This window comes from Leucoraja erinacea, chromosome 23, assembly GCF_028641065.1.
Source record: "Leucoraja erinacea ecotype New England chromosome 23, Leri_hhj_1, whole genome shotgun sequence".
Lineage (NCBI taxonomy): Eukaryota > Metazoa > Chordata > Chondrichthyes > Rajiformes > Rajidae > Leucoraja > Leucoraja erinaceus.
Window position 1 is genome coordinate 10,160,163 of NC_073399.1, and position 15,170 is coordinate 10,175,332.

A 15,170-nucleotide genomic window follows, 5' to 3' on the forward strand; every position below is an offset into this window, starting at 1 on the left:
GCACCAACCAGCGATCCCCATGCACTATCCTACACACTACGGACAACTTTACAATTTTGCCGAAGCCAATTATCTACAAACCTGTACATTTTTGGAATGCGGGCGAGAATGAGGGCTAAAAATTTATATCAGACTTCTTAGGGCGGCAAGGTGATGCAGCGGTAGAGTTGCTGTCTCACAGCGCCAGATACCCGGGTTCGATCCTGACTATGGGCACTTACTGTACGGAGTTCGTACGTTCTCCCCGTGACCTGCATGGGTTTTCCCCGGGATCTCCAGTTTCTTCCAACACTCCAAAGACGTGCAGTTCTATAAATTAATTGGTTTGGTATAATTGTAAATTGTCCCTAGTGTGTGTAGGAAAATGTTAATGTGTGGGGATCGCTGTTCAGCATGGACTCGGTGGGCCGATGGGCCGGGTTCAGGCGCTGTATCTCTAAACTAAACTCTAGCAGATAATTTAAGAGCTCCTCAGTAGACAAAAATGCTGGAGGAACTCAGCGGTTGAGACAGCATCTACGGAGAGAAGGAATAGGCGATGTTTCGGGTCGAGACCCTTCTTCAGAGCTCCTGATCATTTATGGACAACATTCAGAAATTATACTGAAGTTCAGTCGCCACAATGCTATAAAAATGCAATAGTATTTTGAGAAATGTTGTTGCAGTTTGCATTGAAAAAGCTTTATACTTTGAAGGCTGAAAACAAACTGAAAGTAGAGCATCCTGTAACGAGAGATTTGCAATTTCCTCCTTCAGATTTTCCCAGCAGGAAATACTTCTTGCTTGAAAGTATTAACAAGTGAGGCAAATCAGTGCAACATCTCTAATCAGTGGGCACATGGGTCACATATAGCTGCACTTACCAAGATTGGAGGGAACAAATGGGGTTCTAAAAGTCAGTAAGTAATACTTCAGATGATTCATTCACAGAGCAAGAGGAGCTATAAAACAAATTCCTATCTTGCCACAGATACCGGGAAGGGGCAGAGAAAGACAATATCCGAGGCAATATCTTCAACAACAAAAAAGCAGTGGCATAAGTTTAATAGTTAGTAGGAGGATGGTGAACTAATTATAGCAATTTTTATTAACCGTTGAAAAGAGCAAAGGCAATGCAAGATGTAAATTCTAGACTGAGTTAGAAAAAAAAGCAATGCATTCCTCAAAAAGCGTTAACATTTGTTGATATAATCTCAAACTTTCAGAAACTATAGACGCGCTAGAGGCAGGAAACATGTTCCCGATGTTGGGGGAGTCCAGAACCAGGGGCCACAGTTTAAGAATAAGGAGTAAGCCATTTAGAACGGAGACGAGGAAACACTTTTTCTCACAGAGAGTGGTGAGTCTGTGGAGTTCTCTGCCTCAGAGGGCAGTGGAGGCAGGTTCTCTGGATACTTTCAAGAGAGAGCTAGATAGGGCTCTTAAAGATAGCAGTCAGGGGATATGGGGAGAAGGCAGGAACGGGGTACTGATTGGGGATGATCAGTCATGATCACATTGAATGGCGATGCTGGCTCGAAGGGCCGAATGGCCTACTCCTGCACCTATTGTTCAATTGTCTATTGCTGAAGAGCAAAATAGTTGGCACATAGCTTTTCAATTCTGTTACTATCGGTGCAAGGATAGGACAGGTTTGGAGGGATATGGACCAAACGCGGGCAGGTGGGACTGGTGTAGCTGGGACATATTGGCCGGTGTGGGCAAGTTGGGCTGAAAGGCCTGTTTCCATGCTGTATCACTATGATTATATATACTATAATACATAACATTTCAAAGAGAAAGAAGACAGTGCACAGTGGTGCGGCACGGTGGCGCAGCGCTAGAGTTTCTGCCTTACAATGCCAGACTCGGATTCGATCCAGACCACGGGTGCAATTGGTACAAAGTTTGTACGTTCTCCCCGTGACCCGAGTGGGTATTTGCCGGTGCTCTGGTTTCCTCCCACGCTCCAGAGACTTACAGGTTTGTAGGCTAATTGGCTGTGTAGGATAATGTTGGTGTGTGGAGATCGCTGGTCGGTGCGGACTCGGTGGGTCAAAGGGCCTGTTTCCGCGTTGTACCTCCAAACTAAACTAGACTTGACTAAATGCAACAGCACACAACATGCAACAGTTTTCCAGTCCGCCTGTCAACTACTCTCAAGAGATAATCACATCAAGTACATGACAAATACAATTTGTTGTGAGTGAGTGGATGCTTTGTGACGACTCCCTGGTGGCAGTAATTCTGCAACTTCCATGTGGAAAAAGCCATTTAAAAAATTGGGAAAAATTAATGGCTAGACCATTTACAAGAAAAATGAATGGCACACCATTTACAAGAAACTTGGACGAAACAAAGCAGGTTCAGCAGAACTAATTGTGCAAGTTTCCCTGAATCTTATGGATCAGCCTTGATGTCATATTCTACACAACAATTTTCTTTCTGTGCTACGAAGCAAAATCTTTCACTTAGTGCCAAGCCAAAACTACCAAATACATTCAACTGTTAAAACTTGCCTTTTGACAGTCAGAACAGTTATGTCGAAGTTTGCATTACAGACCAAGTCTACAGGTGAATTAACTGCATTTACCCAGCTTCGAGAGCCGAGCCTGCGAGCAATTTAGGGATTGGCCATAAACATTTGTTGTGTTTAGTTCAGTTTAGTTTAGTGATACAGCAGAGAAACAGGCCCTTCGGCCCACCTGTCCGCGCCGACCAATGATCCCCGTACACTACTCACAATTTACAATTTTTACCAAAGCCAATTAACCTACAAGCCTTTAGGTAGACAAAAATGCTGGAGAAACTCAGCGGGTGAGGCAGCATCTATGGATCGAAGGAAATAGGAAACGTTTCGTGTTGAAACCCTTCTTCAGACTGATGCGAGGGTGGGTGGGTGGGGGGGCGGGAGGAAGAAAGGAAGAGGAAGAAAGGAAGAGGTGGAGCCAGAGGGCTGAGGGAGAGCTGAGAAGGGGAGGAGAAAGTAAGGACTACCTGAAATTAGAGAAGTCAATGTTCAAGCCGCTGGGGTGCAAACTGCCCAAGCGGAACATGAGGTGCTGCTCCTCCAATTGGCTCCTCACTCTGGCCATGGAGGAGGCCCAGGACAGAAAGGTCGGTTTCGGAATGGGAGGGGGAATTGAAGTGATTCGGAATGGGACAAACCTGTATGTGAGAGGAAACCGGAGCACACACGAAAAACCCAATTGATCACGGAGAGAACGTACAAACTCCGTAGAGACAGTACCCGTAGTCAGGATCAAACCCGGGTCCCTGGCGCTGAAAGGCAGCAACTCTACCACTACGCCACAGTGCCGCCCTTTGCTCTGGTGTACACTAATATGCATGTTCACATGGAACAGCAGTGAGTAGAGAAATATTTAACTTACTGTGAAAAGTTAAATTAGCCATTACATTTGATTAATTACAGTTTATCTCTCTTTTTCAGCAGAGTGAGACAGAGCCATGCGGAGGATTATTTTACTAAATCTAATGAGATTACTACACCAACCTGTAATCATCACGTCTATGAAGCAAACGGGTTAGGTGGCCTGATATGAGCAATATACTGCGCTCCATCCTTTAAAAATTGCATTATACTCCATCTACGGCTAGCATTAGTAAGTCACAAGAACCCAATGCAACACATTTCCATACAAAATTGCTTAATTCAAGAACTATTTCCACAGTTCTACAATGAATGAATTCTACTCCAGTAGAAACATTACTCTAACACATGACATGCATGAGTATAGAAGTTGGGAGGTCACGCTGCAGATCTATAAGATGTCGGTGTGGCCACATTTAGTGTATTGTTCAGTTTTGTACCGCATGTTAGAGGAAAAAATGTTGTCAAGCTGGAAAGGCTGCACGGAAGATTTACAAGAATGTTGCTAGAACTTGAGGGCCTGAGCTGTGGGGAGAGGTTGCGCAGGCTAGGACTTCATTCCCTGAAGCGCAGGAGGATGAGGGGTGATCTTATAGAGGTGTACAAAATCATTAGATGAACACTTCGGGTAAACACAGTCTTTTGCACAAAGAGTCTTTTGCCCAGAATAGGGGAATCGAGGTTTAAGGTGAGGGGGGAAAGATTTAATACCTGAGGGATATCTTTTTACACAAGGGTGGTGGATATATGGAACAAACTGCCAGGTGAGGTTGTTGAGGCAGGTACTAGTGCAATGTTTAAGAAATATTTGGACAGGTACATAAATAGGACAGATTTAAGGGGATATGGGCCAAATGGTGGTACTAGTGGGGTATGTTGGTCAGCATTGGCAAGTTGGGCTGAAGGGCCTGTTTTCACGCTGTTTGACTTCTATGACTGTTAATATATTTTTTTCCAGCCAATATTTCCAACATAGTATTTTACCAACAAGATAAATTTCTATTAAACTTCCTGCATGATTTATTAAACCGTTTAAGTGTTATATTTCAGTAAAAGATAAAATACATTCCCCTAATTGATGCATTTTAAGATGAACTTATCACAGTGATGAGACGTAACAGAAATCCGATACTCTTTTTTATTTGTTTTGAATGTGACACAACTGCAATTAAATAGAATTACGAACATTTGTGCCTTCCAAGAATTCTGGAAAAACAACACAGGAAACAGATAAAATCATCATTAGGAAGGCTGGCTCGGTCCAGGGAGTGGAGTTGGATTCACAGGAGGTGGTCATGGAGGGGAGGATGCTCCTCAAACTGCGGATCATCTTGGACAATACAGCTCACACCCTCCATGACACATTCGTCAACCTGAGGAGCACCTTCAGCAACAGACTGGTTCCACCAAGATGTAATACAGAATGCCACAGGAGATCCTTTTTCTCTGTGGCTCTCAAACTGTACAACTCTTCCCTCTTCTGTCGTGGGGCAGACTGACTACCCTTCCCCATCCCCTCCCCAATCTTTGCACATCCCCAATGCTGAACTTTCCACTCGTCACTTTAATTTCATGTTTTGTGTATCTCGTTGTGTTTTACGACTGTTGGCTGACCAATTCCCCTCCTGGGATTAATGAAGTTCTATCGTATCGTATCGTATCGTAAAACATTAAAGGATCACCAAGCAAATTGCTAATTCAGACGGATAATGCGAAGCAAGAGAGGGCTCAGCGGTAGAGTTGCTGCCTTACAGCACCAAGGACCCGTGTTCGATCTTGACTACAGGTGCTTGTCTGTACGCAGTTTGCACGTTCTCCCCGTGACCTGCCTGGGTTTTCTCCAGGATCTCTGGTTTCCTCCGACACTCCAAAGATGTTCAGGTTTGTAGGTTAATTGGCTTGGTATAACTGTAAATTGTCCCTAGTGTGTGTAGATAGCATTAGTGTGCGGGGATCGCTGGTCGGCACTGACTTGGTGGGCTGAAGAGCCTGTTTCCACGCTGTATCTCGAAGCGAAATTAAGCTAAAAGTTCAGACGTCTTAATTGTCCTTTATTAGGAACAATAAATGACTCCTAGACAATGCTGGTTAATCCTGGCATGTTATAATCATAGTCAAAGTAAAGATGTGACATTTAGACATTAGACAATAGGTGCAGGAGTAGGCCATTCGGCCCTTCGAGCCAGCACTGCCATTCAATGTGATCATGGCTGATCATCCACAATCACTACCCCATTCCTGCCTTCTCCCCAACATTTAAAAAAAGATGATTTTGTACTCCGAGAAGGTGGCGTCTGATTCCCAGTAAACTACTGAACCTGGGAAAGGCTTTCACTATGTTGAAACAGGTATTTGAAGAATGTGCAGCAGGTTTGGCTGTATGAAGGCATTGCAGGCATTAAAATGACAGAACCCATAACTATGTGGCAAACTAACCTCTGGTTGTTGGAAGCATATCAGATAATCCTTGCCATGCAGTCACCATCTCCGGATTCTTTTCCAAATCCGCAAAGTTTTTCCACACTCTGATAGCACCGTCATCTAAAAAAAAAATTGCACATTTATAATAATGAATAACTTGGTTAACAAAACAAGTGCAGTGAAAAATTTGCTCGTCACTATGGTACAACTTGGACTGGCAATGTTAACAAAACTGTTGCTGCTTATACATAGAGGGTAAATGCATTACATCGAGTGGACTAAGACTTCAGGATTCAAGTTCGACTCCTTGGTCTTGGCATGTAGGCAAGTTTACGTTGAAATACCATCCGGTTTCATTTTAAACCTGCACTGGTTTATTTGTATCTTGCAATAAAGTGAACAATCACAACTAGAGAGCGGTCCTAACCTACCATCCTCCTCATTGGAGACCCTCGGACTACCTTTAATCGGACTTTACTGATTGTGATATCTAATTGTGGGCATTGGACTTTTTCTCTGAAACTGTTACGCTACAATGCGGTGAACTATAATTCTACACTCCAGTATTTTTCTCATCACACTATCTATGTTACATGTGTTTGACTTGATTGTATTCACATATAGCACTATATGACTTGATTGGATAGCATACAAACAAAAGCTCATAAACCTAAACCAGAAGGAAAAGACAGAAACTGGGGTGGGAGATTGCAACCTTCATGTGGTCCGCCCTGCTTCGACGAATGCAATCAACCCGGTGTACACAATCAAATAAGGTCAAATAGAACAAGTTGTCCTGGAACTTTAGGCTGTGCACGCTATACGCAAGGAGAAGAAGACAGAAACTGCTTTCCCACCACAGTAAAAGAACCGAATAATAGTGAGATTCAGTGATTCAAAATGTAATTCTGAAAAATATGATGAATTATAATTTTAAGCACTGGTCATTTTTGGTAATGTCAAGAGGCACTTACAGTGATAAATATAATTAATGATGTCAGTAAGGTTAATGGTATAAATCTTGCTCTAGGATTTGGTGGGGAAAGGTCCATTTACACATGACACTAATTTTAAAATTGAGTACAAAAGGGCCAATAAATATGGTCTAAATTGGGCATTTCAGAGGTTTAATGATCAAACTTGTTGCACTTCTCAAACAAAACCAAAATTGAATTACAAACTTTGTTTAAAATATGACAAAACAAATTCCATTGTGAAACTAGACGCTAGTTAACAATTTTAATTTGCACACTTGAACAAAGTGTAATCTTTTGACGTCAAGCACTCAAGAGTAGCTTGCAAGTAAACAATGGCCAATTCAGATATTTCCAGTAATTTTCTAATGCGCTTAAAGAGAGGATAAAAAAAAAAAAAAAAAAAAAAAAAAAAATCAATCTCCTTCATTAAAGCAGGCTTTTGTGCGTCATTCTTCAGGTCAAAGCAAGAATGTTGCAAAGGTGAATCATCCTTCTTAATTATAGGAAACAAACAGAGAAAGAAAAATAATCTTTTGTCATGGTGAAATTAAAGAACAAAAGTTAAATGGGAATCCTGTGGTGATATTCTGAAAGACAATTCCTAGAAATAGGAAGGCAGGTTAAAAACACTCAGGGTTGTCAACACCGATCACAATAAGTCGTTGCACAAATGTTTTCAGGTGGTTTAAAATTCGGGTTGAGTTTATTGTCATTTGCACACGTACGGTGAGGAACAGGTACAATCTTCAGACAGGCAAAATTATCAACACCCAAAAAAATAAAAACATCTCAGGATCTCATTATGGATGCGGGCATGTGAAAAGATTGAAGTCGCAGTCACGTGGGAACAGGTGAGATACAGTGTCGCTTAGGAACAGCCCATCAAGTCTGTGCTGACCATCAACCAGCCATGTACCACATTGATCTCACTTTATTCTCCCTACATTCCCACCAAGTTCTCCCAGATTCCACCCCCCTCACTCCGGGCAATTTAGTAGCCAATTAATCTATCAGACCGCACGTCTTTGGGATGTGGAAGGAAACTGGAGCAGCGGAATGACCCACAGAGTCAGGGGAGAACATAGAAACTCTCCATAGACAACACCCAAAGTCAGGATTGAACCCAGGTCGCTGGAGTTGAGAGACAGCAGCTCGGTCAGCTGTGCTGCCCATTATTTGAATCTAGGGTAGCCTAGTGGATTTAGGACGGCACGGTGGCGCAGCAGTAGAGCAGCCGCGTTACAGCAGCAGACACCCGGGTTCGATCCTGACCGTGGGTGGTCTGTACGGTGTTTGTACGTTCTCCCCGTGACCGCGTGGGTTTTTCTCCAGTTTCCTCCCATACTCCAAAGATATGCAGGCTTGTACGATGATTGGCTTCTGTAAATTGTAAATTGTCCCGAGTGTGTATAATAATGCTGGTGTACTGGGTGATCGCTGGTCGTCACGGACTCGGTGGGACGAAGTGCCTGTTTCCGTCCGCACTGTATCTCTCAAACTAGTAGCCAGCAGCAAATGCAGAGAATGAGATACCTCCTGATAGAAAGTGTGATAAAAATCGACAGATTATCTCCTGTGCAATTCATCATATCACAATGTTTCATTAAATTTACTTCACCTGTGGCTGAGAGGAGCAGAGAGAAATCCTGGCCGTTCAGATATTCCATGGCTGTAATCCTCGTATACCGGGGATTTCCATTGTGAAAATAGTCAAGCTTTTCTCCTTTCTCCCAATCCCAGAAACTTCAAAGACACAACAAAAGAGAAACAGAATGGTGAACAAGATGGAAAAACTTGTGCACTTGGAATAATTGTTACTGATGATCTGAGCTAGAATTACCATATACTGTCTTTATCAGCTACTGCTATACATGGAGTAAAAGGATGGAATTTCACCACAGAAGGCACGCCTGGGTTTCTGTTGATAAAGATTTGGTCATCCAGTCTTGTAATGCCTAGGTCATGGAAAATAACAAAAAAGATTTTAAAAAACACTTAGAAAGAAACATTTAAGAAAGAACTGCAGATGCTGGTAAAATCGAAGGTAGACAAAAATGCTGGAGGAACTCAGCGGGTGAGGCAGCATCTATGGAGCAAAGGAATAGGTGACGTTTCGTGTCGAGACCCATCTTCAGACTGAGTTCCTCCAGCATTTTTGTCTACCTTAGAAAGAAACAGATTTGTTTTGAAACATAATTAATGTGGCCTCGTCCATTGCCTCGAGAGATGCTGCCTGACACGCTGAGTGTCACCAGCACTTTGTGTGTTTAGCCCAGGATTCCAGCATCTGCAGTTCCGTGCGTCTTCATTTAACTAAGTATTTATTCTATGCTGCAATGCAGCTGCATTGTGAAAGGCGGTGCATGCAAGATTTAAAGCTAGATTTTAGCACATAAATTCTAGTTCCTAGTCACCTATCCATGTTCTACAGAGATGCTGCCTCACAGGCTGAGTTACTCCAGCACTGTGTGTTCTTTTCAGCAAACCAGCACCTGCTCTTACTCGTATCCAATGTTATGCCCCTGTGTTCTCCTATATCACAATGGCACCAACAGCAGTAAGTGGCTCAGGGAATCAATGGATAGATTGCTCATCACAATTCAAGAATCATTTGCTCTCATGTAACGCCTCAGTCAATCATCCTTAACACTAGCCATGTCTATTTTAAAGTACTTCCCCATCTTCTTGATGTCAACGATCATTTCAACATAGCTATCCTACAACTCATTAATGAACACGCTGTCATATTCAACATCATTTTGCCACCAGTTACCCATTCCCAATGATATATTTGCTCTCATCCTCTACTCTTCCTTTGTCTATTTCAAGTGCCAAATATTAATGTTCTTTCCTGTTTCACACTGAATGATTTGACATTGCTCTCTGTTTCTAATTGGAAGGTCACATCTAGTAGTTCACATTCCCCAAAACAAAATCCAAAATATTAATAATCTATGCAAATTCATATTTTCTCCTGAAAATACTAACATTCTAAATTCCCAGCCAATTGTCTGAACTATTTGAGACAACTGACTGAAGAAAGGTCTTGACCCGAAACGTCACCCATTCCTTCTCTCCAGAGATGCTGCCTGTCCCGTTGAGTGACTCCAGCGTTTTGTGTCTATCTTCGGTGTAAACCCAGCATCTGCAGTTCCTTCCTACACTTATTTTTTTTTCCATGATTATTTTTGTGATTCTATTTTGCACCAGCTGTGACTGGTAGTCGATATTGTGTCGGGAAGGCAACCAATTAAGAGGGAAAGAAGAGGTGAATGGTCAAAGCTGGTAGCAAAGGCATTACGGAAAAGTCACACGAGTTCATGAGAGGAATAGATCGGGTAGATGCACAGAGTCTCTTGCCCATTGTAGGGGAATCGAGGACCAGAGGACAGGATCAAGGTGAGGAGGGAAAGATTTAATAGGAATGCGAGGGGTAACTTTTTCACACAAAGGGTGTTGGGTGTATGGAACAAGCTGCCAGAGGAGGTAGTTGAGGTTGGGATTATCCCATCGTTTAAGATGGGTATATGAATAGAACAGGTTTGGAGGGATATGGACCAAGCGCAGGCAAGTGGGACTAGTGCAGCTAGGACATTGTTGGCTGGTGTGGCTAGTTGGGCCAAAGGGCCTGTTTTCACACTGAGTCACTTTCTCCGAGTCATATTCCTTTCACTCTATCTGCTTGCCTTCCCGTCTCAATCCCCAATATGCTGTTGTTTTACACCCTGGAGAAAGGCCCTGACCCAAAATATCACCAATCCATGTTCTCTAGAGATGCTGCACAAGTTACTCCAGCACTTTGTGTCAGTTTTTGTTATCCATCTGCAGTTCCTTGTTTTTACAAAACATCAATGTTGCGTTTCTGAAATTTGGTGCTTAATATAAGATCAAGCCCACAATCTGTAATAATGTTCTTAAGGTAGACACAAAAAGCTGGAGTAACTCAGCAGGGACAGGCAGCGTCTCTGGAGAGAAGGAATGGGTGACAGTGCGGGTCGAGAGATGCTGCTCCAGCTTTTTGTGTCTATCTTCAGTTTAAAGCAGCATCTGCAGTTCCTTCCTACACACCTGGAATGTACTTGTTTATTTAAAGAATACATCCCAGTTCAAGGTATTTTGATTGAAAACGATGGTGGATTAATTACATCTGGTAAATGACTCACCCTTTTCTATAATTTGTGAAGCACGCTTTCTAACCAGCCCATTACGCAAGAATCTCCATTCTCGCTCCTTGCGAACCAGGCTCTCGACATCGTGCTCCTCAGGAATCTGCATTAGAATCATGGCATTGTCAGCATTAGTTCAAAAGCGATAGGAGCAGAATTAGGCCATTCAGCCCATCAAGTCTACTCTGCCATTCAATCTTGGCTGATCCAACTCTCCCTTTCAACCCCATTCTCCAGTCTTTTACCCATAACCCCTGGCACTCGTGCTAATCAAGAATCTATCTATCCCTGCCTTAAAAATATCCATTGACGGCCTCCGCAGCCTTCTGTGGCAATGAATTCCACAGATTCACCATCCTCTGACTAAAGAAATTCCTCCTCATCTCCTTCTGAGATCCTTTTATTCTGTCCTTTTATTCTGCGGTGATGACCTTTGGTCCTAGACCTCCCACTAGTGGAAACCTCTTCTCCACATCCACTCTATCCAAGGCTTTCACTATTCGGTAAGTTTCAATGAGGTTTTCCCCTCATCCTTCAATACTCCAGCGAGTAGAGGCCCAGCGCCGTCAACCGCTCATCATATGTTAACCCACTCATTCCAGACAGACCATTGATTCCACTCAACTTAAACCATAGCTAATCTGAAGAAGTGTCCCGACCTGAATCGTTGCCTGTCCATTCCCTCCCTAGGCACTGCCTGACCCACTGAGTTCCTCCAACAGTCTTGCTCAAGATGCCAGCAACTCTGTCTCTGATTCCATACCCATGTCTATTCCCAGAAAATTACGTTAAAAGGATGATTAAGACAATTAAGAAAGTCATGATTACAATCTCAGTTTTAATAATTTATTCACACTAACTTTAGTTGGCAAGCCATGTTAAAATTTTTACAAATTCGAGAGTAAATATCAAGTACACACTTAAATTAAAATATCAAAGTGAGCAAAATTATACATCAGACTTTAATACATCAGATCAACGTGATAATGGAAGGCTTTTGGCACGCTGGCTTTAATTATTCAGAGAATTGAGGATGGAAGGTAGAACATTATGCTACAGTTGTACAGAATGTTTCGGAACGGGTGTGGAAGAGGTTCACCAGGATGTTCCCTGGGTTAGAGAGCATTAGCTGTAATGAGAGGTTGGAAAAAATAAGGCTTTCAATGAAAATTCCTCGAACTGGGATGTATTTTTTAAATAAACAAGTTAATGGAAAAACAGTTTACTCTGGACGTCAGAGGCTGAGGGGCGACCTGACACGAGTATATAAAATTACGAGAGGCATAGGTAGGGTTGATGGGGTCTTCTAGAACTAGCCTTCCTGAACTAGCCTTCCAGAGCAGCCTACCATGTGGAAACGTATAAAATGCCTTGCTGGTCCATATAGATTACATCTACAGTCCTGCCCCCATCAAACTTGATTGCCTCTGCAAAAAACGCAATCACATTTGTGAGACACGATGCATAAGACCATGCTGACCACCCATAACCAACCCATCTTTGAAAATGTTTATGGATCAATTGCATCATTCACTTCTAGAGATACAGTGTGGAGACAGGCCCTTCGGCCCACCAAGTGTGCACCGACCAGCGCTCCCTGCACACTGGCATTATCATACACACACCAAGGGACAATTTATAATTATACCACAGCCAATTAACCTACAAACCTGCACGTCTTTGATGCGTGGGAGGAAACCGGAGTGCCCGGGGAAATCCCAGGCAGGTCACGGGGATAACGTACAAACCCCGTACAGACAGCACCAGTAGTCAGGTTCAAACCCCGCGTCTCTGGCGCTGTAAGGCAGCAACACTGCTGTTATGCCACATGCCGCCCTGTCTACTAAACATTCTGTTTTCCTATTTTAATTGGTTTATGGCTCCTCAGCAGCAAAGGCTCTACTCGATATAAACAAAGACATGCAAACAACACCTAATCTTGTTGCAATGTAAAGGTCTTCGACAATACATTACTAGTTGGTATATCACATAATCAATTGTAATTAGATTCCAGATCAATAATTATTGAGAATAGCATTCGGCTGAAAAAAATTAAGCTGAATGTTTTTGAACACTCTCCTGACAGATACTGTGGAGGTAGACGCAAAATGCTGGGGTAATTCAGTGGAACAAGCAGCATCTCTGTAGAAAAGGAATGGGTGACATTTCGGGTTGAGACCCTTCTTAAAACAGCCCAGCATTTTGTGTCTACCTTTGATTTAAACCAGCATCTGCAGTTCTTTCCTGCACAGATACTGTGGAGACTTCACACAGAAATCACATGGTGTTATACGTGATATAATTACAAATAAAGAGGGCTAACTACTTCTTCAACTCAAAAAAGGGCTACGTGTATAAAAGCATGTATACGTGAATGATGGCCAGGCCATTGATCCTTGAATCCCATCACGGCAATAATAAATCAATGTAATAGTAACCAAAGTTATCAAACAAAATTGAGTTTTAGATGCTCATTTTGTATGTTCATAAGTCACAGGAAAAGAATTAGGCCATTCGGCCCATCAAGTCTACTCCGCCATTCAATCATGGCTGATCTATTTTTCCCTCTCAACCACATTCTCCTGTCTTTCCCCCCATAACCTTTGACACCCTTACTAATCAAGAGCCTGTCAATCTCTGCTTTAAAAATACCCAAAGACTTGGACTCCACAGCCGTGTGTGGCAATGAATTCCACAGATTCAAGAAATTCCTCCTCATCTCTTTCCTAAAGGTACGTCTTTTTATTCTGAAGCTGTGCACACTGGTCCTATACTCTCCTACTAGTGGAAACATACTGTTCACATCCACTCCATCTAGGCCTTTCATTACACGGTAAGTTTCAACCAGACCTCCCCATCATCTTTCGAAACTCTAAAGGAGTGAAGTAAAGGGGCGGAACAATGGCACAGCAATAGAGTTGCTGCCTTAGAGCAACAGATACCTGGGTTTGATCCTGATTACGAGTGCTGTCTATACGGAGTTTGTACATTCTCCCTCCAATCCCGTGGGTTTTCTCTGGGTGCTCCAGTTTCCTCCACATGCCAAAGACGTGCAGGTTTATTGGTTAATTGGCTTCTCTAAATTTTCCCTAGTCTGTAGGATAGAACTAGTGTACGGGTCAGCGCGGTTCAGTGGGCCGAATGGCCTGTTTTTCTACGCTGTATCTCAAAACTAAACTCGCCACAATTCAATTATTTTCTCTCATGGCTTCTATCTTTTCATCTCTGACCTTTGTCCAACCACCTACCTATCAAATCTCCCCACCTGTATCAATCTATCACTTGTCCTGCCACTCCTCGCTTCCAGATTTCTTCACCCCCCCCCACCCCACTCCCATTATCAGGCTGAAGAAGGGCCTCGACCCAAAACGTCACAAAAAATCCACGTGCTTCAGAGATGCTGCCTGCCCCACTGTGTTACTCCAGCACTTTGTCTCAGATTTGAACAGTTGTGCTAAGTTAAAGAACAAGATGGCTTAAGGACCCAACAAATACCTAAACATCAGTCAATAGACTTAGATACTGCTCACTATTGATTGATACTCAGTGGAAATGCAATGATCAAGCATCAAACTAAATAGGAGGAGGATTAAAAAAAAAGCAAATGCTGGAAAACAAATAATGCTGGGATCACTCAACGAGTCAAGCAACATTTGTGGATAAATAGTTAGTATTTCAGACTTCTAGTATTTTATGTTTTCTTCAACAGGTGGAATTAAATCTGCTGTATATTTGCCTTCCACTCCGTTGTCCAAAAGACCTCCAAAGAACATTGTGCTTGTGAGAATTATCTGCTTTGATCTAAAAAAAATTCAAGGACATTTTTTGGAGAATGTCTTTATTATAATATAATGGTTAGCTGCATTTTTTTTCATCTCTTAATGAGTGCTTTACATAACTGAACTCGATCCAAATGTGAAAGGGAACAGAAATTTGCATTCAAAGGCATACTTCCAATGCCCCACAGCAATAGTATTTAATGCAATCTGTTGGGCATAGCTTTAACCTAAATAGTTGGGGGTAAGTGAGGAGTTTGCTTGAGGGGAAAAGTTAAACATGAAAGAGAAAGGGCAGGGCAATAGAAGAGGGTCCATGATAACCAGTGAATGGCTGGAGCAGATAGAGCATGCAAACTTATCAGTGACTGTAAATAGAGCCAGTGTAAGGAAAAATGGCAATTGACTAAAATTGATGACTCTTCATTTGAATTCGAGCAGATGGATGAATTAAAGTCAG

General features: G+C 42.5%; 1 protein-coding gene across 1 annotated transcript in view; it reads right to left on the reverse strand.

Moving 5' to 3' along the window:
• rptor (regulatory associated protein of MTOR, complex 1) overlaps nucleotides 1-15,170 on the reverse strand; it is a 292,378-nt gene that overhangs the window by 31,039 nt on the left and 246,169 nt on the right. Inside the window, exons 25-28 of the mRNA XM_055653834.1 lie at nucleotides 10,932-11,037; nucleotides 8,609-8,723; nucleotides 8,387-8,511; nucleotides 5,807-5,911 (exon numbers count right to left, since the gene is read on the reverse strand). Coding sequence (XP_055509809.1) covers nucleotides 5,807-5,911; nucleotides 8,387-8,511; nucleotides 8,609-8,723; nucleotides 10,932-11,037 — 451 coding nt within the window. The remainder of the gene's footprint in view (nucleotides 1-5,806; nucleotides 5,912-8,386; nucleotides 8,512-8,608; nucleotides 8,724-10,931; nucleotides 11,038-15,170) is intronic.